Source organism: Typopeltis vanoorti, chromosome 15, assembly GCF_054136105.1.
Source record: "Typopeltis vanoorti isolate ZY-2024b chromosome 15, IOZ_Tvanoo_1.0, whole genome shotgun sequence".
Classification (NCBI taxonomy): domain Eukaryota; kingdom Metazoa; phylum Arthropoda; class Arachnida; order Uropygi; family Thelyphonidae; genus Typopeltis; species Typopeltis vanoorti.
Window position 1 is genome coordinate 14,338,069 of NC_143563.1, and position 26,301 is coordinate 14,364,369.

At 37.6% G+C, this 26,301-nt stretch overlaps 1 protein-coding gene across 1 annotated transcript in view; it reads left to right on the plus strand.

The window, feature by feature from the left end:
• Positions 1-26,301, plus strand: part of LanB2 (laminin subunit gamma-1) — a 403,913-nt gene that overhangs the window by 289,451 nt on the left and 88,161 nt on the right. The window contains exon 20 of the mRNA XM_090405827.1: positions 7,877-8,054. Coding sequence (XP_090261953.1) covers positions 7,877-8,054 — 178 coding nt within the window. The remainder of the gene's footprint in view (positions 1-7,876; positions 8,055-26,301) is intronic.

The following is a 26,301-nucleotide window of genomic DNA, read 5'->3' on the forward strand; positions in this document are numbered from 1 at the left end:
TGCTAAAGTAGGCTCAGAAAAGATCTCTTCCTGCATGGTAAACCAGGTCCTGGGACATAGAAATCCAAGAGGAGAAAGATTAATACAATTCTGTGAAAAAAAAACAATCTGGTAATAACAAATACTTTATTTAGCCAGCCTCCTAGAAGACTTTAAGCATGGAAAAGTCCTGGAGACAGCTGTAGGAACCAGATTGACTACATAATGATTAAAAAAAGATTCTGGAATAACATCTTATAAGCCAAAACATACCCGGGGGACTGATATTGGATCAGACCACAACCCTGGTCATTAAAGCCGCAATAAAATTAAAGAAAACAATGAAACCTATACACATAGAAAAATAAGATCTTGGCTCCCTTAAAAATCAAGAAATACAAGATAAACTTTTAAAGGAACTGGCACAATCCACTGCTGTTAATGTTCCTGATTCCACCAAATATCCTTACCCTAAAGATGAGATTGAGGATAGATGACAGAAATTTAAAGAGGGCATATAAAACAAACAATTCCCAAATTTGAGAAGAAGATGAGTAAAGTCTGGATGAATGATAAGATACTGAAAATGATGGAGGAAAGAAAGAAACACAAAAATTAGCCTGAATACAAGAACTTAAACAAGGAGATCAGGAAAGAATGTAGGATTGCAAAAGAACTAATGCTTAACAACAAATGCAAGGAAATTGAACTTTTGGACAAAAAGCACAAAACCAGAGAACTTCATGAAAAAGTTAGGGAGCTAACTAGCAAATATTGCAAAAGGATAGGCTCTCATTGCATGGAAGATACCAATGGAAACATCCTAATGGAGAAAGACAAAATAAAGGATAGATGGGTAGAGTATTCAAAGGAACTCTACAATCATAATATAATACATAAGCTGTTGCAAGAAGATTTGGAGGGGCCTACTATTCTTACCTGGGAAGTAACAAATGCCATTAGGAAACTGAAACCAGGAAAAGCTCCAGAAATTGATGGAATTATGGCAGAATATCTAAAGGCTTTAAATGATAAGGCTATAAGAACACTGACTGACATATGTAACAAAATATACAAACCTGGACACCTACCAAAAGATTTTAAGCACTCGACATTCCTACCAATACCTAAAAAATCAAAGACAGTCTGATCAGTCAGATAGCAAAAGTTATGTTATATGTCATCCTAGAAAGAAATAAACATAAAATCAAATTGGAAATTAATGAAACACAATCTGGTTTTCTGAAAAATAAAGGAACTACAGAAGGACTCGTCAACATTAGAACTATTATAGAAAGATATCTGGAGAAGCAGAAAGATGTCTACTTATGTTTTATTGACTATACAAAGGCCTTTGACAATATACAGTATGAATCACTAATCGAATGCATCAGAAAATTAGGAGTAGATGGTAAAGATATCAGATTAGTGATAAATGTATATTGGGAGCAAACTGCCTCAATAAAAATATCAGGAGAAACCTCAGAGGAATTTCCAGTAAAGAAGGGTGTCAGACAAGACTGTGTTCTTTCCCCTATATTGTTTAACCTCTGTACTGAAAATATCTTCCAGCAATTAGAAGAATTTAAAGGATAGGGAGGCAGAAATATAAACAACCTAAGATATGAAGACGATACAGTACTGCTAGCTGAAAATAAAAAAGATCTTCAAAACCTACTAGAAGAGATGCTGAAACTAAGTGAAAAATATGCACTTAATTTCAACTTCAAAAAACCAAAACCTGATATAAATATTAAGATCAGAGGAAATACCTTAGATCAAGTAGAGAGTTATATATATTTGGGTCATTTAATTACAGAGAATGGAAAGTGTAATAAGGAAATATTAAGAAGAATAGAATTTGCTAGATCAACCTTCATTAGCATGTTAAACATTCTGATGTCGAGGGAAATTCACACAAAAACAAGAATTAGGCTGTCCAAATGCTACGTATGGTCAACACTGCTATATGGAACAGAAACCTAGACAATATCAAAATATTGTGAAAATAAACTAAAAGTCTTTGATAAGTGGATCCTCAGAAGAATTCTTAGAGTCCCATGGACTGCCAAAAAACGAATTAGAAATATTAGAAATGATTGGAGAAGATAGGACTCTGTTGAAAATCATTAAGAAAAGGAAAACCATCTACCTTGGTCACATACTAAGGCATGAATCCCTACAAAAAACATTTCTAGAAGGAATGATACAAGGAAAAAGACGAAGAAGACAAAGAACAGATTGGAATGGGAAATATTAAGAACTGGACTTTTTATGTCCTATGAAGAATGTAAAAGAGAAGCACAAAACCGTACATGATGGAAGCTCATGGTAGTCAACCTCCTGGAAGGAGATGACATCTGACATGACATGACATGATGAGGGATCTGGAGGTGATAGAGATTTGAAATTCAGAAGACATGTTGCAAGAGTTTGCAAAATAGCTCAGAGTATTACATGGATGTTGAAGAATATATTGACAAGTGAAGATAGAAAGGATATTATCCTTCTTTATGAAGCTATGATTCAGTCATATGTTGACTATTATGGACGATTTGGTCATCTGCATTTCTTGGGGGATCGCGAGATGGTGTAGAGGATTCAGAGATGAGTGACAGGTCTGTGGAATGTTCCCTATGAGGTATGAAGGTGTGTGGCTTGCAGAGTTTAGCTGGCAGGTGGAGGAGAGGAGGGGGGGGATATGATAGAAACTTATAAGTTGCTAAAGGGATTCTATAAGATTGACACAAAAGAAATTTTTCAATATATCGGGAGTAGAAGAAAACAAGGGGTTAAACTTGGAAGTTGTCTAAGAGTGTGGTTACTAAGGGTGTACAGACTAGGTTCTTTACTTGGAGAGTGGTGAATGAGTGGAATGGCTTACCAAAGGTGGTTGTGAGCATCCCAGCAGTGAATAAGTTTAAAGAAATATAGTATATGCATTGTGTTAATGGAGAGCGTGGGTCTTCAGCAATGAGTTTTGACTCCATGGAGTTACCCATATAAATAATAATAATAATAATAATGAGACCCGTAACTTCTTGAAGGCTTGGAATAAGACCAATGTTAAAATTACTAACTCATCTCTCTTTTCATGAAGGAATAATGTTGTAAACTTGGCGGTCTTGTAATGTCTCAAAGACATTATCTAGATCAGTGGTTCCCAAACTGTGCCCTGCGGCACACTGGGGTGCTGCAAAATATATCAATATATTCACTGAAATGACACTTAGCCCATGTGGTTTTAGAATCGGACCATCGATGTGTTGATATGATGATAGAAAGAACATCTAACGGACACTGTACAAATTTGATTCCAAGATTTGAGAAGATGTGCAGTGAACAACAGGCTCATCTGTCCCACTAATTATGATTTATTTATTCCATGATTTGATTGTTCAAATATGTACTTATTTAATTTTTATATAAATTGTTTGTGAATTTGAAATACGTGTTTCATTTATTTTTTTAACTTAACCAACCTAACTACACCAACTGCACACTGCAACTGTTAAGTAGGCCTGTGTTCTGACTTTGAGTGCTGTGGAAAAATCCTGATACACTAAGGACGTCGTGAACTGAAAAAGTTTGGGAACCACTGATCTAGATGATTTCACATAGGAAAGAATTATTGGAATTACTGATATTGTCAGAGAATTGGGATTCTTGCATAGCATTGTATCCAGGTTCTGGGCAATGTTTCAAACCAATGGAATGTGTTCCCCCTAAGAGGTTGCCTTCACTCTACCATGGAGCATGAAGACAGATTTTTGGTTACAACAGCAAATTGTAATTGACATGCTACGGTAGGTCAGCTTTGCAAGTCAGCGCCATTCAAACACAGGTACACAGATATCTCAACAAACTGTGGCAAGATGTCTGTGACAAGTAGGCCTATAAACCCAAAAGCCTGTAGTCGTCCACATCCCTTTATCCACAGATAAGAGTCTTTTCTCTGATTCTCGACTATACTTGATCTGATGTGAAAGTCATATTGCTTACCATTGTAAGAATGTTCTTGAAAGGATATGGCAGTGCTTGGGTCATTGTGTCAGGAGGCATTAGCTTAATAGATTCACCGAGCTACAAGTGCTGGAAAAAGTGACTATGATTGGTGAATGGTATTTCAACGAAATACCATTCACATCATATTCTTTAACATCATATTCGATTGTTCCATGGTGCTGTAGGCAAGGAATTCATTTTTATGGATGACAGTGCCACATCACATCATACACGAGCAGTGGAGATATTTCTGGAGACACTGAGGATATTAATCAAGTCAAGTGCTCATCATGCTCTCCAGGTCTCAACACCATAGAACATGTTTGGGATGCAATAGGGAGACACATTGCTGTTTGAAATTCCCCTTCAAACCAGGCCTTATTCTTGCTTTGAAGGAGGAGTGAGCCAGTTTGTCTCAACAACTCCTGAATCACTTGATGCTAAGCATAGTACAACATTGTGAGAGCTGCATCACAGTTCAGGATGGACATATTGCATACTGAAATGTCTCTCTGCATAGTTTCCTGTAAGCACTGTACATTAATTCCTTAACTACATCCTTAGGAAATATGTAATTTTGCCAAAAACATATTGCAATTTAATTTGTATGAAATTTATAACATATTTTTGTATAATATAATTTATTAGCATGGTGGCAATAAATTTATGTCCACATTAGGCTGTAGTTATGAAATTTCATATAGAGGTAAAAATGTGATGGGCTACATTTTTGTTAAACCATTACATTAGTAAAGGTTAGATTTTGGATACCAGTGTATAACAAAAGAGCATTTAACAGGGCAATGTTAACCTGAGGTCTTTCTGTGTATACGTATGTGTATGTAGCTATATGAAGAAAGAAAAACAGAAAAGATTAGTCTTATTTTCAAAATAGTTATTACTTAGCAATTTATCTATTTAAATATAAAAGATAAGGAGGCAAGAACACTAATAAAGTAATTTATTTTGTTAGTACATGTGTTTCAAGTTTTATCATGGTGAATTGTCTGCATCTATCAATTTCTCAATAAACTAAATGTACATTATGAAAGGGTAAATTTATATAAAATTTATTATTATTATTATTATTTTCCCAAGACCTCATGGAGTCAAAGACTCATCTGGGAGGTCCTTTTATCACACACACATCTCATCATACCGTGTCTTAAACACACTCAAACTCCTTGCAGACACCACACTCTCAGGCAAGGCATTCCAATCATTCACAACCCTGCACGAAAAAAACCTGCCTCTCACTCCCCTACTCACACCCTCTTTATACAGTTTCCAGGGATGACCTCTGGTTCTCCCATGATCTCCCACTATCCTCTGTAGAACTTCTCCACCATTGATCTTATAACAACCCCTTACCAACTTGTAGGTCTCTATCATATCTCCCCTCTTCCTTCTTTCCACCAGACTCTGCAAATTACATCTTCTCAATCCTTCCTCATACTCAATATTCCAGAAGTCAGAAACTACCTTAGTCAGTCGCCTTTGGACCCTTTCCAACATCTCTTCATCCTTCTGAAAACCCGGTGACCAAATCTGGGCACAATAGTCCATGTGTGGCCTAATCAAAGCCTTGTACAATTGAACAAGAATCTCCCTACTTCTACCTGTCAATGTCCTCTGCATCATTCCCAGAAGTCTTTATTGTCTTCACAATTTTGGCGATGTGTCCCCTAGATTTTAGATCCTTATCCACTATCACCCCCAGATCTCTTATTTCCTCTACCTCCAACAATGTATTCTCACCAAGCGTAAATTCTGCATCCCATCTTTCTTTTCCAAATTTTAAAACCTTACATTTTGCAACATTGAACTCAATCCCCATTTGCTTGCCCAATCACTCAATTTATTCAAGTCTTCTTGCAAGGCCACAACATCCCAACTTTGCATCATCTGCAAACAACTGAATATCTCCATCCAAATCTTCGCCAATATTATTAATATACAAGTTAAATAATAATGGCCCTAAAACAGACCCCTGAGGCACTCCACTAGTGACTTTCCTTTTCCTGGATATCGCTCTCCCATACATAACTCGTTGATACCTATCAGATAGCCAGTCTCCAATCCAATGCACTAATCTAATATCCAACCCCATCTGCTCTAGTTTGACTGTCAGCTTATCATGAGGTACTCTATCAAAAGCCTTTGCAAAATCCAAGTATATTACTGTGTATCCTTCTCCTCTGTCCAAGGAAGCAGTCACTTTATTGTAATAAGTAAGTAGATTACTAAAACATGACCTCCCTTTAGCAAATCCATGCTGTTCATCAAAGATTATATCATTGTTGTCAACCCAACTCTGGATCCTAGTTCTCACAAGCTTCTCCAACAACATAACCACAACACCTGACACAGAGATAGGCCTATAGTTTGATGCTTGAGTTCGATCACCTCCTTTATGAAGTGGCACAATCTTGCCCTCCTTCCACTCTTTAGGAATTTGACCAAGTGCAAGACTCGTATTAAAAAAAAAATATGTCAAGGCAGGTGTCAACTCTCTGGCACATTCCTTCAGAATACGCGGTGATATATTATCAAGTCCGACAGCCTTAATTACATCTAGTTTACTCAACTCCCCATACACCTCTTGCTTACTTACAGTCAGTCTCTCCTCCCCATCATCTACTGCTCTGAATCTCTCCATGAAGTCACATTCACAAGATCGAAAGACCTCTATGAATTGCTCATTAAGTATCTCCACCACACATTCTGCAACAGCTGTCTTTATACCATTTTCTCCTATCAATGTCATCCTTCCATAATCATTGTTTCTTTTGCTAGCTACATATTGAAAGAACTCTGTAGGATTCTATTTGGCTTCATTAGCTAACTGCTGTTCATACCTCTCTTTAGCTTCCCTCACCAACCAAGTCACCCTCCTTGCCTGGTCTTTGTAGACCTCACGGAATTGGTTATTTCCACTTCTCTTATGCTGCCTCCACAATGCTTTCTTTCTCTGTATTGCATGCTTAATCTCTTTATTCATCCATCTCACACCTGCCTTATTTAACCTTCTCACCATTGGAATACACTTAGACATTGCATCTACTAGATAGTTTATGAAAATTCCCCAAGCTGCACTGATCTCTTTTCCAGCTAACTCCTCATTCCATGCTACACCCGCAAGCTGTCTCTTGAGCTCTTCATAATCGCCCCCCCTCCCTTGTAGTTCCACATATACCCTCTTCTCACAGAGGTCCTCACGCTGCTGGCAACCACCCAAGTAATCACCTCATGGTGACTCTCACCAATTGTGGATGATTTGACACCTCATTTATAATTACATCCTCTGATGAGATGACCAAATCCAAGACCCTTAATCCTCGTGTGCCCTCTGTTACATAGTGTCTGAAGTAGTTATCCCTCAAAAACTCAAGAAACTCATTTTCTTTACTTCCAGTTGCTATCTCTTCATTCCAGTCTATATTGCCATAATTAAAATCACCCATAATGATCACCGTTTTCTTATTTGCTTGGCTAATTTGACTATACATTTCACTATCACCACCATCCACATTACCAGGTCTATAACAACATCCTACCAAGTATTTGATTCTATTCACCTCTATCTCATACCATACTGCCTCAAAACCACTGGCCCTATTTCCCTCTTGCATCTCTACCTTGTATGGACATAACTCTTTCTCTATCATCAATAGCACTCCCCCTCCCTTTTTACCCCTTCTATCAATCATTTTAGGATTAGGCACTTTGTTTTAAATTTGCATTCCACATTATCGAAGGATATCAGCATATTATATTTTTGCCAGTGGTGGAATTAGCTTATTCATATGCAGCAGGTTTTCATTTAAAACACATGAAAAAAATTATAAACAAAAATGGATTATTATATATTCATTTTCTTCATTTTTGATAGCTTGGAAGCAACAGCAGGATTATTAGAGAAAACAAAAGCTTTATCTGAAGAAGCTAAAGAAGAAGCAGATAGAACCTATAATGATGCTCTTGATCTTTACACTACTGCTGATTCAGTTTTAATTCCGATATTAGATGTTAATGGTATGCAACTGGCAGCTGAAGATATCATTGAACAGGTATGTTTTGCTTTTAAATGCTTCTAAAAATGCAAGATAATGATTTACCTTATTTCCTCTCTTGTGTTACTGGTTTGTACAGATGAAGTTTGGTGTTTGTTGTGATGATAAGATTCGATTTACAGATATTAGTTAGGCTTTTATGGAATTGAAGATCTTTGTGCTTTCTAGCTTTGTCAGTTAGAGTATCAATGTATCAACGAAGGTACTGAAAATTATTTACTTCTTCAAGAATCAAGGGTGTGGTTATTTAGCCTAATATTTACTTCTCTTCTGTTCTTTAGTTTTACTACTATTTACTGCCAACCCAATCAGTGCTGCATTTTTACATAAATTGTACAGGAGGTTTTGGACAGTCTGAATGTTAGAGTTAATGAGTACAACTTCATCTTCTTATATGGGCTTGTTGCGTTGTATTCATTTCCTGTTAATCTGATTTCATAATCAAGAATAATAATAAAAGGATATGGTGCCCAAGGTCTCCCTGAAGAACTCCAATGGAAACAGAAAAGCTCTCAGTAATCTCCCCCATTAAACATTGCTCTTGCATGATAATTTTGGTAAAGTTCTACTATTGCTTTGATTATTTTCAAGGTATGCCATAATAACTGAGAATTTTGAACATCCTTTGTCTGTTGATTGAACTGAAGGCTTTTAAGAATAGCTTTGGGACAACATGCATTTGAACAACACTAATATTGTCATTCTTGGAAAGAAAAAAAAAAAACACAAAGGACCCTAATAGAAACAATTCAAGAAAGTCAGCTGGGGTGGTTGACTTTCTTGAATTTCTTGACACCAACTTAGACATTCATCTACATTCAGCATTCTTGCTCTCTACAGGCCAACTAATGGACACAGAGGAAGACTGAGAAAACAGTTTTGGCAATACCCAAGCAGATTTCATTTTTACAAATGAGGGTCATTAACCATCTGACATTTACCATTTAGCACAAAACAGAGTGACTTGGCTCACTTTTATTTAATAGACTTTATCTCCATGAGTTTTTGTTATATGAATATTTCTGTATATGTATATATATTTCCCTATTCATAGATGAATTAATGATAATAATAAGGACACCTTAGAATCTCATATTGGAGGCTTAATGGATTGTGTACAGCACTCAGAAAGGATTAAAACAGAATTTAATACTTCCTATATTTTGTCTCAGTCACTTTGACATCTTCAAGGATTACAAAAAACTAATGTAATATATACACAAATACCGCACAATACTAAGCCCACCCACGCGGGTGACTCTAAAGTCCTATCTAAGTATTACGCCCTCAAGGGCGGTTGTAGGTGGCCTGGAATGTAAGGTGGGATCTCTGATAAGTGTTTCCCAAATCTTAGGAAGCTTAATGCAACCATATTTATTAAGATTTGGTTGATTTCTGAGAGCTGCTGCTGATTCTAAAAATAGTCTCTCTTTTTTTTTTTGAATTTACTGTGGTGGAGCATGGTGGTTTTTTTTCCATGAGATCCTGTGGATTGTATCCAAGACATGGTCAGCCAGGCCTGACTGACCATAGTCATGGTTGCAGATGTATGACTTGTGTTCCTCCAGGCGGATGGTTGCTGATCTGCCTGTCTGTCCAAAGTACACCAGCTTACAGGAACAGGGTACTTTATAAACTCCAGGTACTGAGAGAGGAGGGAGCTGATCTTTTGTAGAATGGATAAGGGTAGCAAGTTTGTGGTGGGGCTTAAATGCTGTGTGTAGGTTGTACTTTTTTAAACTCTTGGCTATTTTTTCCAGTGTGCTATGGATGTACAGTAGGGTATGATGATGGCATTTCTAAACTCTTTCTGAAGAGAAAACCAGGGAATGGGGGAGGAACTGATTATTTTTTTAATACTGTGATCATTGTAGCCATTGGAGAGGAAAGTGTTGTGTATGTGGTCAAGCTCAGTAGTAAGGGCAGTTCTACTGGAACAAAAATTGTGGGCTCTCTTGGTTAGAGTTTTAATAATACCATATTGTTGAGCAGGGTGGTGGTGGGAGAGTTTGTGAATGTATTTGCCTGTGTGCATAGGTTTTCTATATACAGTGAAGGAAAGGGTACCGTTAGGAAGGAGTGTGACTAAGGTGTCTAGGAAGGGTAAACAATTGTTGTTTTCCTTTTCCATCGTAAACAGTTGTTTTTCCTTAAAGACCACAAACACCAGTTCTTCAAGGCACATGTCAACAGATCCTTCTCTCTGCTTAACTATTTGTTTACACACTGCACTGATGTTCTACCACTGATACAGAAGTTGATATTAAAAAAAAAAAATGATGCTACAAACCACCTTCCCTATGCAGATATCCATGAAAGACATTTGTTGTGCATTAATTGTAATGTGTATACTTGAATATCTAAAATATGCAATTTTTGTTGTACATGTTCAAAGTGGTGGGAAGTAAAAGCCATTAGATTTTAGACCCTTACTACAATGGTTTACCATTAATGATGTATGAGTCAGTTTTATCTACATTTAATATGTTAGCAATTAATTTTTTAATTTTTTTATGTGATGTAAATAAACTACCTGATTTTCTTCAACATGTGTGCCATGTTGCCATTTCTTAGCAGTAAAGTTTTTTGGATTTTTTTTTTTTCATTAAACATAATTTCCCACATGTGACAAAATAAATATATTATAATAAATGATAATATTACTAATGCTAATAATACGTAGGGTAATTTTATTATTATTATTATTATTATTAACACCAGACCTGGATTCAAAAGACTCATCAGGGGAAGGTGCATACTGACACAACTCATCAAACTGTGCTTTGATTCAATGTGCATGTATGTACCACATTGTCAGTGCATTACACTCGACAGCCACTCTCATAAGAAGGACATATATGGAGGGCATTGCTCATGTCCTCCATATATGGTTTCCAGGAGATAGTTTCTTGTTCTATCCCTTTTCCATTCTATGAAAAATTTCTTCCACATTAGCCTAGTAACAATCCCTTACAAACCTACGTCTCAATCATATCCCATCTCCTTCTCCTATTTATGAGTCTTTGCAAATTGCATTTCCTCGGTATGTGTGCATACCTCTCATTCCAAAGATCAGTTCCCATACTCAACATTCTCTGTATCCAAATTTTTAATGGAACTTGTGGCATGATGATATTTATCGGACAAACATATTTACAAGAATATAGTAATTTTATTACTGCAAATATTTCGACCAGAAACTAGCTGGTCATCATCAGTGCATCAGCATAATCACAAGGTAAAGCTACAACAAAGAATGTTAACCCTGTTTACAGAGCTGAGCCATATGCTGAATGCCACCTAGTGGTTGGTTACAATAAAAATAAGATTATAATTATGGCCCAAATTTAAAATTAAGTGTGATTTGAAATAACATTAAATTTAATTAGATAATGAAATGATACAACATTATATTAAATTAAATTTTAAAAATTTCTAAAATTAAAAAAAAAATTTTAATTAAAATTCACCGTGAAAATCAGATGACCAAATCTGTGCACAATAATCTATGAGGCCTGATCAAGGCTTTATACAGTGGAACAATAACATCTTTATTTCTGCATATCAAGTCCTTTACATCATTACCATAAAATACAATAAATATAAAAATATATTTGTTTTTTACATTTATAAAAGAAAAATTATAGTCCGTGGAGTTAGCCTAGTGGCTATGCGCTTCGCAACCATATGCCTGGGGAAGGTGTCCTAGGTTCGATTCCCATCGGTGATGTGAGGAGCTGAAGGATCTTCCTCAGCCATAGCCAAGTTAGCCGGTCTTGGGCGTGGACAGTAGGGTTTTTCTTGTTAGGCCACAACATCTGCTTGACTCCTCATCGTTCTCCCCAATTTTCATCCTGCAAAGCAGGCAAACCAGCCTTGAAAACTCAACACTACAGGACATAGGATACACCGGGGTGTAGGGCTGAATATCTTATCATGTGAACGGCTTGAGGTCCAATGATTAATAAACCCTCGACACCACAAGGTAAAAGAGGGAAAAAAGAAGATAAGATGAAGAAAAATTTATAAAATATAAATTCCATAATTTATAAATATAAATTTACAGTATTTCATTATTGAAACAAATTATCATAATCTGATGTGATAACTTCACAACTTGTACAGTGCGATACCCTGAACTGCAGGTCGATGTCAACCATAATTCTCAGGTCTTTCATCTTCTCTACCTACTTCAGAATTTTCCCTCTACGTATATACTTTGTATCCCATTTTTTCCTTCTAGATTTCAGAACCTTATCATTTGCGATACTGAAGTGACAGTTCCACTCACTCAAACACACTCATAAAATTCTATTCAAGTCTTCTTGTTAGGCAACAACATCTGCTTGACTCCTCATTGTTCTCCCCAATTTTGCATCATCTGCAAGCAGTTGCATATCTCCAGTTGAAACTCTCTCAATAGCATTAATAGAGAAGATAAACAACAATGGCCAGAAAACAGACTCCTCTGGCACACAACTAGTGACTTTTCTCTTTTGGGATACCACATGCGCAACTTGATATCTGACAGCCAGTCACTTATCCAATTCACTAATTCAGTATCCATTCCCACCATCATCAAATTCCTTATATATATATATATACACATACATACATACATACATATACCCTAATTGGGGTGTACAGAATAATTATGTTAGTACTACACGAAAAAAAAAAAAATCTTAACTAACTTCCGATCAACAATTTTCCTCCAAATTAATCTTTATCTGTCAAGATTCCAATTATCAGATCTCATATTTCTGCCTTTTAGGGTGCTATTTTCCTGTATCAATCCATCTACATCTTGGTCTTCCTCTGGATCTTTTGCTAACCAGACAAAGAACACCTGTTTTACTAATCTTTCCTCTCCCATTCTGTTTAAGTGGCCCTAACACATTCCTGAATGCTAACAATGAAAAGTTCTTTACTAATATTTTCATTTTTAATGCAATACTGCCATTGATGCCACCTGTTTACTCCACTAATCTTTCTCAGAGCTCTCATACCAGAGGTCTCCAGTCTTTGATCAAGTGTTTTATTTCTAACCTGGCTCTCAGATCCATAAGTTAAAATTGGTTTGAACACTGTCTTGTATACTGATAATTTAGTGTTTTGACTAATTTCTTTATTATTCCATATAAATTTATTCAGCTGAGTTCCTGCAATACCAGTGTTACTAATTCTGTTGTCTATTTCCATATTTAATTCACCATCTTCACTAAAAATTATGCCTAAGTAGCTGAAATGTTTTACTTGTTCTATAGGTTCTCTGTTCAGGATAGAGTTATTATTATCAATGTTCCTCCTATTTTAATCCTCTTTCTCTTTTTATTGCTGATTTTCATACCAAATTTATCACAACAGTCATTTAATTTAATCAGGGAATCTTGCAGACTTGTATTGAATTTATTCAGAAGTATAACATGATCTGCATATAGTAAAGAGCTAAGCTTAACATCACCAATTTTGATATCAGATTTAATACCACTTTCCTTCATAATTATTATTATTCAGGCATCCATGGAATCAAAAGACTCATCATGGGAGGTCCTTCCTAAGAAACACAAAGTCTATCATACCACTCCTTAAACTCATCGACCGTTCTTGCTCTCACTACTCCATCAGCAATGCATTCCATGTTTCAACCACTCTCCATGCAAAGAAACCACTCCTCCTCACCCTCTTGCACAGTTTCCTTTCGTAACTTCCAGGGATGGCCTCTTGTCATCACTCTTTCCCACTGTTCAACCAAGTGAAAGAACTCCCCAGTGTCAACCCTGTAATCACCTCTCAACAGTTTAAAAGTCTCAATCATATCACCTCTCCTTCTTCTATCCACCAAACTCTGCAGTCCACATTCCCTCAGTTGACCCTCATAACTCATATTGTACAGTCCTGAAACCATCTTTGTTATCCGCCTCTGTACCCTTTCCACAGTCAATTTATCCCCTTCAAATCCTGGGGACCAAATCTGAGAACAATAGTCCAAGTGTGGTCTGATCAGGGTCTTATACAATGGAATGATAACTGTTTTATCTCTGCAGGTCAGCGTCCTTCTCATTATTGCAGCAATCCTCTGTGTTACCTTCCCCATCTTTGCAATATGTCCCCTAAATTTCAGGTTTCTATCAATCATCAACCCCCAGATCTCTTGTCTCCCCTACTTCCTCCAGTATAGCTCCTCCCATAGAGTATGCAGTGTCCAATCAATGTTTCCCAAACCTCAAGACCTTACATTTTGCTGCATTAAACCGATACACCCATTCATTTGCCCATCTATCTAGCTTATTCAAATCCTCTTGCAGGGCTGCCGCATCTGCACTATTACTGATAATCCTTCCCAGCTTTGCATCATCCGCAAATGACTGAATATCCCCTTGCAATCCACTGACAATGTCATTGATATAAAGGTTAAACAATATAGGTCCCATTACTGAGCCCTGTGGGACCCCACTTGTAACCCTCTGCTTCCTTGAAATGTGATCCATAAAGATAATGAATAACAGTGGAGATATGTACACCCTTGTCATACACCTGATTTAACATCAAACCATTTTCCTGTACCCTCCTTCAATTCTAACTGCTGACTTACAGCTTAAATAGAGACTATGTATTGCACAATATAATGTCCCTCATGTTGGAGGCTTAATGGATTTTTTACAACACTCAAAAAGAATTAAATTAGAATTTAATACTTCCTATATTTCGTCCTAGTCACTAGGACATCTACGGGGATTACAAAAACAATTAATGTAACATATGCACAAATAACAAACAATACTAAGCCCAACCACGTGGGTGACACTAAAGTCCTATCTAGGTAGAGCGCCCTCTAAGGGCAGTAGTAGGTGGCCTGGAATGTAAGGTGGGACCTCTGGTGATGAGTGTTTCCCAAATCTTCGGAAGCTTAATGCAACCGTATTTGTTAAGATTTGGTTGGTTTCTGAGAGCTGCTGCTGCTTCTAAGAAAAGTGTCTCTTTCTTGAATTTGCTGTGGTGGAGCATGGTGGTTTTCTTCCATGATACTCTGTGGGTGGTGTCCAAAACATGGTCAGCCAAGCCTGAATGGCCATAGTTGTGTTTGAAGATGTAAGACTTGTGTTCCTCTAGACGGATGGATGCTGATCTGCCTGTCTGTCCAAAGTATGCCAGCTTACAGGAACAGGGTACTTTGTAAACTCCAGGCAGAGAGAGAGGAGGGAGCTGATCTTTCATAGAACGGATAAGGGTAGCCAGTTTGCGGTAGGGCTTATATGCTGTGTGTAGATTGTACTGTTTTAGTATCTTGGCTATTTTTTCAGATGTGCCACGGATGTAGGGTATGGTGATGGCATTTTTAAAATCTTGTTGACGAGAAGGAAGGGGAATGGGGGAGGAGTTGATTATTTTTTTGATACTGTGATCGCTGTAGCCATTGGAGAGGAAAGTGCTGTGTATGTGGTTAAGCTCATTAGTGAGGGCGGTTCCACTGGAACAAAGATTGTGGGCTCTCTTGGTAAGAGTTTTAATAATGCCATATTGTTGAGAGGGGTGGTGGTGGGAGAGGTTGTGAATGTATCTGTCTGTGTGTGTGGGTTTTCTGTATACGGTGAAGGTAAGTGTATCATTAGGCAGGCGTGTGACTAAGGTGTCTAGGAAGGGTAAACAATTGTTCTTTTCCTTTTCCATAGTGAACTGGATTCTTGGATGTAGACTATTGAGATGACTGAGGAAGGAGTCTAACGTGTCTGGGCCATGAGGCCAAATAGAGAACACATTATCTACATATCTTAGCCAGATAGAAGGTTTGAGTGGGGCTGAGTCTATGGCTCGTTTTTCGAAATCTTCCATATAGAAATTGGCAAGGGGGGGTGAGAGGGGGGGGAACCCATGGCAGTTCCCTCTATCTGCTTGTAGATTTTGTTGTTCCAAGAGAAATATCCAGAGTTAATGGCAAAGGAAAAGAGATCTAAGATGTCAGATGGAAAAACGTTTTCTAAGAGAGATAAGGTGTCAATTAAGGGAATATTGGTAAACAAAGAGGAGATATCAAAGCTTATCAATATGTCTGTCTTCTTCAAGGTTAAATTTTCTGTGAGGGCTTTAAAGTGGGTTGAGTTTTTTATATAGGAAGGGGACCTTCCGGTGAGGGGGATCAGAGAGTTGGCCAGCTGTTTAGATAGTCTATAGCAAGGTGCATTGGTAGCATCTACTATAGGCCTGAGTGGGGAATTGGGTTTGTGGATTTTTGGTAAACCGTATATTCGGGGGGGACGGGAGCGGAAAGGTTTAAGTTTTTTCGTGACATCAGGGGGCCAGGAAGATACTTTTTTGAGTAAAATTTTAAGTTTCTTAACTTGTGTTTTTTTGGGGTCGTGTTCTAGCGGGATGTAGGTAGCGCGATCGCGGAGGATAATGTTCATTTTACGCTTATATTCACTGGTATTAAGAACGACTGTGGCATTACCCTTATCCGCTCTGGTGATGACGATACTTTTTTCTTTACATAGTTTCAGGAGAGCCGTGCGTTGGGCATATGATAAATTACTTTTTTGGCGGAGAAGAATGTGCGAGGATGTTGGCTACGTCAAGTCTGATGTTGTTAGCTATCTCCGATGGTAAGCAACCGATTCCACGTTCGATGTTCACCATTACGTCAAGCACCGGCACATCCTTCGGAGCGACGGCAAAATTATGGCCGAGGCAAAGGGCGCTGACGGCATCGTCGTTGAGCCTTTTGGAAGAGAGGTTTATTACTGTCTGGAGCGGTTGAATTTGTGGTTGTGGTTTGTTTTTCACAAGGTTGCTAAATTTCTTGATGTGTTTATTTTTTATTTTTTGGAATTCTCTCTGTGTGGAAGTTTCCGAAATGCCAGAAAGAATCGACCAAAGTTCAGGGTTAAGAACGGTGGAGAGCTCTGAATGTAAGGAGCCAATGGCGGCGTTCGTCACTGCGAGGGTAGCACGTGTAGAGGCGATTTGCTCGCGGAGTAATGCCTGGCTGGCACGGTTATATATACGAAGTGCTTTTTTAGAATGGAAATTGATCTTCATTTTAACGCAGTTTGGTATCACTCTTGTGTCCCAACATCGTTTTAAAAAGGTCAACCTATTTAGTTGCCTAGATAGTCGTAGTTTTGACTTACGGTATTGCTTGGATTTGCGTGCTAGTTCTTCTCCATGGATGATTAGAATACGTGTGTAGAGGCTTAAGTGCTGTGAGGACATCATGTTGGAGTCTTAATGGATTTTTTACAACACTCAAAAAGAATTTTTCTTAGGACAACCCTCTCCCAAATTTTTGGCAAATTAATGCAACCTTATTTGTTAAGGTTGGGAGAATTCTTCAAAGCCATTGCTTACTCAAAAAATAATCTTTCAGATCTATAACGACTCCTAAATAGCACATTCGTTTTCCTCCATCTAATCCTGTGTAAAGGAGTGTCCAAAGTGTGGTCTGCCAGTCCTGACTTGCCATAGTAATAGTAGCGAATGTATCTTTCATGTTCTTCCAGGCGGATGTTCACTGATCTTCCTGTTTGCCCATAATAGGCCAAGTCACAGTCACATGGAACTTCATACACTCCTGGGTGTGCTAAAGGGTGAAGTTTATCCTTAGGCGAGCGGATCAGAATTGCCAGCTTGACATGAGGTTTGAAGGTGGTGCGAAGGCCATGTTTCAAATCTAATCCTAAAAGATTCAGACATAATGGTTAGTTTCGATGTCACCTCCTTATTTACCAATGTACCACTTATAGACACTCTTGATTTAATCAAGTCTAAATTTCCCCCAGACATTTTTGAATTATTTCAATTTACCATGAATGCAGGTTACTTTACATGGGGGGGGGGGAATTCTTCAAACAGATTAATGGTACTGCTATGAGTTACCCCCTCTCTCCCCCGTTAGCAAATTTTTACATGGAACATTTTGAAAACAAAGTACTTACCACAGCTACATACAAGCCACAACTGTGGTTGCGCTATGTAGATGATGTGTTTGCCATCTGGCCCCATGGACAAGACACTTTGGATGCTTTTGTCACCTACCTAAACAGCCAACACCCCAAAATTCACTTCACAGTAGAAAAAGAATCAAATAACTGTTTACCATTTCTTGACACATTAGTCACCCGCCTTTCAGATGGATCACTATCTTTTTCTATTTACAGAAAGCCTACACACACACACACACACACAGGAAGATACGTACATAAACAATCACATCATCATCCAGTCCAACAGTATGGCATTTTAAAAACACTGACACACAGAGCCAGAGCCATTTATTCTAACGATACAGCTCTGGCCACTGAACTCCAGTACCTGCGCCATACGTTCTTAGCCAATGGCTACAATCCCTACAAAATAGATAAAATACTGCATAGGCCCATTACTCTGCCCTCCCCTAATACACAAGAATACAACATGATCATTTCTATTCCCTATATCAGAGGTACATCGGAAAAGATAGCCAAAGTATTGTTGAAACATGGCCTTCGCACCACCTTCAAACCTCATGTCAAGCTGACAATTCTGATCCACTCGCCTAAGGATAAACTTCACCCTTTAGCACACCCAGGAGTGTATGAAGTTCCATGTGACTGTGACTTGGCCTATTATGGGCAAACAGGAAGATCAGTGAACATCCGCCTGGAAGAACATGAAAGATGCATTCACCACTATTACTATGGCAAGTCGGGACTGGCAGACCACACTTTGGACACTCCTTTACACAGGATTAGATGGAGGAAAACGAATGTGCTATTTAGGAGTCATTATAGATCTGAAAGATTATTTTTTGAGTCAACAGTGGCTTTGAAGAATTCTCCCAACCTTAACAAATATGGTTGCATTAATTTGCCAAAATTTTGGGAGACTGTTATCCTAAGAAAAACTCCTGGATAACTGTGTTTTTTTTTTTTTTTTCATTAGAGGGCGCCAAAAAATAGGACTTTAGATCTTTTGTCTTTTGCAATTATATTGGTTCACTCACTCACTGTTGCATTTACTTGTGTGTTGTGCTCTGATGATGCTGAGTTGTAAATCAGCGAAATATAAGCATTAATAAAACATCTTTTTTGAAAAAAAGTGTTTGTGGTGTTGTTAATACCGTGAAAAATAAGTCATGAATAACCATCAACACCTAAGCTTATCTGTTAGACTAGAATAACTCGTTGATACCTATCAGATAGCCAGTCTCTAATCCAATACACTAATCTAATATCCAACCCCATCTGCTCTAGTTTGACTATCAATTTATCATGAGGTACTCTGTCAAAAGCCTTTGAGAAATCTAAGTATATTACTGTGTATCCTTCTCCTCTGTCCAAGGAAGTAGTCACTTTATTGTAATCAGTAACTAGATTACTAAAACATGACCTCTCTTTAGCAAATCCATGCTGTCCATCAAAGATAATACCATTGTTATCAACCCAACTCTGGATCCTAGTTTTCACAAGCTTCTTCAACAACTTAACCACAACACCTGACACACAGATAGGCATATAGTTTGATGCTTGAGTTCGATCACTTCCTTTATTAAGTGGCACAATCTTGCCCTCCTTCTACTCCTTATGGACTTTACCGAGTGCAAGACTCGTATTAAAAAAATATGTCAAGGCAGGTGTCAACTCTCTGGCACATTCCTTCAGAATACGCGGCGATATATTATCAAGTCCGACAGCCTTATTTACATCTAGTTTACTCAACTCCCTTACACCTCTTGCTTACTTACATTCAATCTCTCCTCCCCATCATCTATTGCTCTGAATCTCTCCATGAAGTCACATTCACAAGATCGAAAGACCTCTATGAATTGCTCATTAAGTATCTCCACCACATGTTCTGCAACAGCTGTCTTTATACCATTTTCTCCTATCAATGTCATCCTTCCATAATCATTCTTTCTTTTGCTGACCACATATCGAAAGAACTGCGTATGATTCTATTTGGCTTCATTAGCTAACTGCTGTTCATACCTCTCTTTAGCTTCCCTCACCAACCAAGTTACCCTTCTTGCCTGGTCTTTGTAGACCTCACGGAATTGGTTATTTCCACTTCTCTTATGCTGCCTCCACAATGCTTTCTTTCTCTGTATTGCATGCTTAATCTCTTTATTCATCCACCTCACACCTACCTTATTTAACCTTCTCACCATTGGAATACACTTAGACATTGCATCTACTAGATAGTTTTTGAAAATTCCCCAAGCTGCACTGATCTCTTTTCCAGCTAACTCCTCATTCCATGCTACACCCACTAGCTGTCTCCTGAGTTCTTTATAATCATCCCCCTTGTAGTTCCACATATACCCTCTTCTCACAGAAGTCCTCACGCTGCTGGCAATGACCCAGGTAATCGCCTCATGGTCACTCTCACCAATTGGTGGATGAGATGACCAAATCCAAGACTGTCAATCCTCACGTGTCCTCTGTTACATACTGTCTTAGTGGTTATCCCTCAAAAACTCAAGAAACTCATTTTCTTTACTTTCAGTTGCTTTTTCATCATTCCAGTCTATATTGCCATAATGATCACCCTTTTCTTATTTGCTTGACTAATTTGACTATACATTTCATTATCACCAACGTCCACATTACCTGGCCTATAACAACATCCAACCGAGTATTTGATTCCATTCATCTCTATCTCACACCATACTGCCTCAAAAACCACTGGCACTATTTCCCTTTTGCATCTCTACTTTGTATGGACATAACTCTTTCTCTATCATCAATAGCACTTCACCTCCCTTTTTATCCCTTCTCTCCTCACGAAACACATCATACCCTTCCATCTCTATTCCTGTCAGGATGTCGTCCTCTTCCAACCATGTCTCACTTATTCTGACAATCTTTGGGTGAACAGATGCAATTAATGCAACCATTTCATCTGTCTTGTTTCTTATACTTCTAGCATTTTTATAGAAACACAACAGTTCATTTCTGGATCTACAGCTAGTTCTACTGATACCACTCACTCGATGTGATCGCTAGATGCTTGACTGGGGCCATTTCCCTTTCTGCTTATTCATTTTAAAACCCTTTTCAATTCCAACTGTTTCCTCTTGATCCTAGGTCATCCCATTTCTTTCCTGTCTACACATGCTCTCGCCTCCTCTCGGAGAATCCACCTTTCTCACGCTGTGTATCCCTGTCCACCCTGAGCCTCCCTGTTTCCCTGCTCCTCTTGCACACCTATTCTCTCATTTTCTATACTCATACCATTCACTTCCATTCATTCATAACCACCTCTTCAATCTCTCCTGTGTTACTCTCCTGCTCCTCCACATCACTTCCCACTTGATCCGATTCATTCTCTCTCACTCTACTCACTTCTCTGCCTTCCAGTAGCAGTCTCTCCAAGCTACTTACACCATAACCACTCAAATGCAGTCCATCGCTCCCATACAGTTCACTTCTTCCTTCAAACTCATTCCACACATTAACAAACTGTACTCCCATCTCCTCACATTATGTATTTCTTTGTAAGTTCCCATGCAGCATTTATTTCCTTACCACTCAACTCCTCGTTCCATGTTATATCTCAAAGTTGTCTCCTAAGCTTGTCATAATCACCAGCCTTTTCCTTGCAAAAGTCTGCATATGACTAGCCACAACACAGGTGATTACTTCATGACCACACCAACCGGAGGAAAATGTGAAACCCCTCTAACAATTACATCCTCTGATGATATGATGAGATCTAGAACTCTTGATCCTCACGTGCCTTTCTTTACATGCTGCCTGAGTTAGTTATCTCCGGCAGCACAATGAATTTCTCAAGAACTTGAGAAATTCATTTTACTCATTCATTATCCTCCTAGAAATTCATTATCCTCCTGTCTCACTGAAGTATAAATTATTCTTACCTATTGCAGTTCAATTTGATGCACAATTTACTAATTTTTGTACCAGAGAAAGAAATTTCTTCTATTACTTCATAAACAACATATAAGTTGAGCTCTTCATGTAAGACACTTGACAGTTTCAAATTTCACCAGTTGCTTTTATCTTAGTAATCTAGTGTCCTTAAGACAGAAGTTGAAACTTTCCGTTCAGTGTTTCCGCGAACATTCAATTAAAACATTGACTACAATATCTTATTTTATTTAGTAAATACTTGTTGACAGTCTCAACTACTCTAGTTTAAAGACTCACAGTTCTATGATTACTTTTCGTAATCAATTAATATTCTCTAGACTTTAATAAATTTAGTTTAATCCTTTATCCAAGTGTGAGCAAACAAAGTTTGCACCTAAAAGTATCTTCAGGACTGGGGTAAGGTGGTACAACACCAGGGCACTGCTTGCAAAGGTGGAGCAAGCTACCAACACTCCTATCTCAGTATCTCCCATAATGCAAAACACATCTTCTTGCGTATATGTCTAATGTTATGCATTAAGGGAAGGGCCACAAACCAGACTAGTTTCGACCTTTATTGAGGTCTCTTCAGTGGGAGCCAGGCCCAAGTGGAGATACCAGGCAGAAGCATTAGCAAGACATCTCTACCTATAGGAGTTGCCAAATGGTGTGCCACTTTTTTATTAAATTACTCTGGATTTAGAGAAAGATGTTGAAAGTTTATTTTTCACTTGGTTAGAGTTTAATAAATTTAGTTTAATCTTGCTCACACTTGGATAAAGGATTAAACTAAATTTATTATACTCGAACCAAGTGAAAAATAAACTTTCAGTATTCTCTCGACTGTCACATGAAACTTAAAAAAAAAACTTTAAAAAAATTTCCTAACAACAAAATTCCCCAGTTGCTGTTTTCAAATTTCCTTTAGCTCTCCACTTGTTTTCCTTGTTACTCTGATACCGAATGCTCCTCTCTGTCAGCTGTCAATCACCCATCAAACTCCTCTGTGAGCATGTAAATTGCAAGCAAGAAATTTCATATAATGGCTGACACATCTCGTTAGCTCAAATGGAATGTCTTCACAAAACACGACAAATATCCCAACACTTATCAATTTTAAATTAGTTCTTACTTTCAATTTTTTTATTCTATCAGGATCTAGTAAGTACATCAATTTTCAAGTGGTTTACATTTCTTTCTCACATAATAATATCAATAAAGGGCATATCGCAAGTGCCGATACATGTGTTAGGAAACCAAATCTAATGATATATTAGAACAGAGAAACAATTGTAAAAAGATTCATAATTGTAAATTATGATTATTTTTACAATACTTATTCTTGAATTCATTCACACTGCCTGCACACACAACATCCAATGCCAATCCATTCCAATCATGCACCAGCATATGAGAGAAAAATCTAGCCCTCACCCCCTTCTTAGCGGCATTCATTCTCAGCTTCCAAGGATGCCCTCTTGTTCTTTCCCCACCCTCCATAAAATGAAAAATTCTGTCAACTGAAATTCTGTGTGACCCTTCGAGAAGTTCGTAAGTCTCAATCATATCACACCACCTATTTCTCCTGTTAGCTAGCGTCTGCAGTCTACAAATTCTCAATCATTCCACAATCCTGATATCATTTTTAACATTCTCCTTTGCACTCTCTCCACTGTATCAAAATTAAAACGGAAACTTGGAGACCAGACCTGCACGCAATAGTCCAAGTGAGGTCTTATCAAGGCCTTGTAAAGAGGCAAAATGACATTCTTATCTTTACATGTGAAAGTTCATTTCAGCATTGCAGTTATCTTTCAAGTTGTATTTGCAATCTTTGCTACATGGCCTCTGAATTTCAGCTTCCTATCTACTAACACTCCAAGATTCCTAGCCTGATCAGTTTCTTCTAGCTTAATCCTGCCAATATAATATGACATTGGATATCTAATCACGTCAAAGTGCATGATTTTGCATTTACTGACAAAACTGACATCCATTTTCCCATGCCTACAATTCCAACCTATTGAAATGATTTTGCAAGTACTGCATATCAGCAGCATTCCTGATTACCTTACCTATCTTTGCATCATCAGCAAATAGCTGTATCGCCTGTCAAATCTTTCCCAATATCATTAATATAAAGATTGAATAACAGTGGACCAAGGACTGATTCTTGTTGTACACCACTAGTTGCCTTAAATCTTGCAGAATCACATGCTCTGTATACCACTTTTTGATATCTGTCAATCAGCCATCTTCTTAACCACGCTAATATTTTATAATCCAAATCCATATTCTCCAGTTTATGCAACATTCTTCCATGCTGTATTATGTCAAAAACCTTAGCAAAATCCAAAAGCATCATGGTGTATCTATTCCCCTTGTCTAGTTCAATGGTAACATTATTATAGAATGTGAACAAGTTGCTAAAACATGACCTTCGCTTAGTAAACTCATTGTTTTCATTGCAGAGTAGAGATTCACTGTCAACCTATTTCTAAATGTGAGTCCTAACCAATTTTTCTAAAATCTTCACCACTACTTGTGAGATACTGATTGGTCGATAGTTGGATACATCAGTCTTTCACCACCCTTGCGCAATGGGATTACCATACATTCTTTCAATTCCTGTGGATTTGTCCTTGTTCTGAGACTCAAATTATATAGCCTGGTCAAAGGAATAGCCAGTTCAGCTTGACACTCATTTGGCAGCCATGCTGATATTTGATCAGTCCCTATTGTTGAACTGTTATTCAGTTTGTGCAATAGCTCTAATACCTCCTCTTCATACACCTGAGTTTCTTCATTCAGTGAAGAGGTAGCAGTGAACTCAATGTTGCATACACCAGTTTGATAGCTTTTAACAAAATGGGGCACTCATTAGTTGAACAACCTCTTCTGCATCTGCATTCAGAAGAGATTTTTCATATTCATTATATCTTTTACTTGCAGCATATTGATAGAATTCTCGTGGATTCTCTTTAGCTTGCAGAACTAGTTTCTTTTCATACTTAGACTTAACTTTCTGTACAACACTTGTGACTATTCTAGTCTGCTGCTTATAATATTCATAACAGACATCATCCTTATGCACATGGTATTCCTTCCACATCATCCATTTCTTATGAATCTCTTGCTTAATAAGATTACACATCCATTTGACTCCTACTCTATTTATTATTCAAACTCTCAGGACACATTCTGATATTGCATCATTTAAGTATTTTTTTAAATGCTTCCTATGCTCTATTGGTATTTTTCCCATCCAGCAACCAATACCATTTCACTTAACTCAGTATACTCCTCAATTGGTTATAATTTCCTGCTTTGTAGTTCAGCATGTAACCATTTCTGAATAGAACATTCATAAACTTAGTCACTTCCTAAGTGAGACCGTATGATCACTGTCATCAACTGGAGGCAGAATAGGTATGTCCTACAACAGCTCAATAAATTCATTTGTACTCTTCTCATGAAATTCTGCTACTACCCAGTCAATATTTGGATAATTAAAGTCTCCCATTATGATTATATTTCTTTTTGTGCCCATCATCTCTATTTGGTGATGCATTTCTTCATCACTAGCAGCCAATCCACCAATGAGTTCCTGTTGGGAGTTTTCTACCATCATGCTGACACTGCTTCTTTCATTTAGCAGTCTTTCAAAGTAATTACTCCAGACATTTAAAATATCTTTATCTTCAGTTTTCAGGTCACCTTTATCATCTCTGATCCTTTTACAGTACTTTTTCATCTATTTCTAAACCTTTTCAATAGCCTCCGAAATGTATTACCACAATCCTGATATTTATTTTCAATGTTCTTACAAAAGTCTTCCCATGACTTTTGTTAAGCTAGTTTTAAACAGTGCTTCACTTTCATACATTTTTCTCTGTATTTTCCAAGAGCATATTTTCCAAGACTTACTTGCCAGAACTTTCAGTATACCTTCTTCTTTTCCTTCATTGCCTCTTTAACTTCCTGAGTCCACCATGGAGTTCTGATTTTTCTTTTACAGATGAATTTACCACATGCCTCTTGCTGAATCAATCAATATTTTTTTCAGGATTTGCCACTGAATCTCCATAGTTTGGGTCTTGTTTTCAAATTCTTTCATTTTTTTTCTTGAATGATGTGTGTATATATCTGAGTCTAGAGTTCACGTCTGAAAGCTGCTCAACCTTGATTCATTTTAAAACTTTCTTACACTTTTCTTTTCAATATAAAATTTAGTTTTACCCTGCTCAGGGTAAAACTAAATAGTGTTCACTTCCTATTTCAAATCTTCTGTGTGTTCTCGCATCCTGAACTAGTTGAAAAACATCACTATCAACTAAAATATAGTCAATAAGACTTTTCTAATTTCTTGCATTTTCTCTCCTTGTGCACATTTTCAT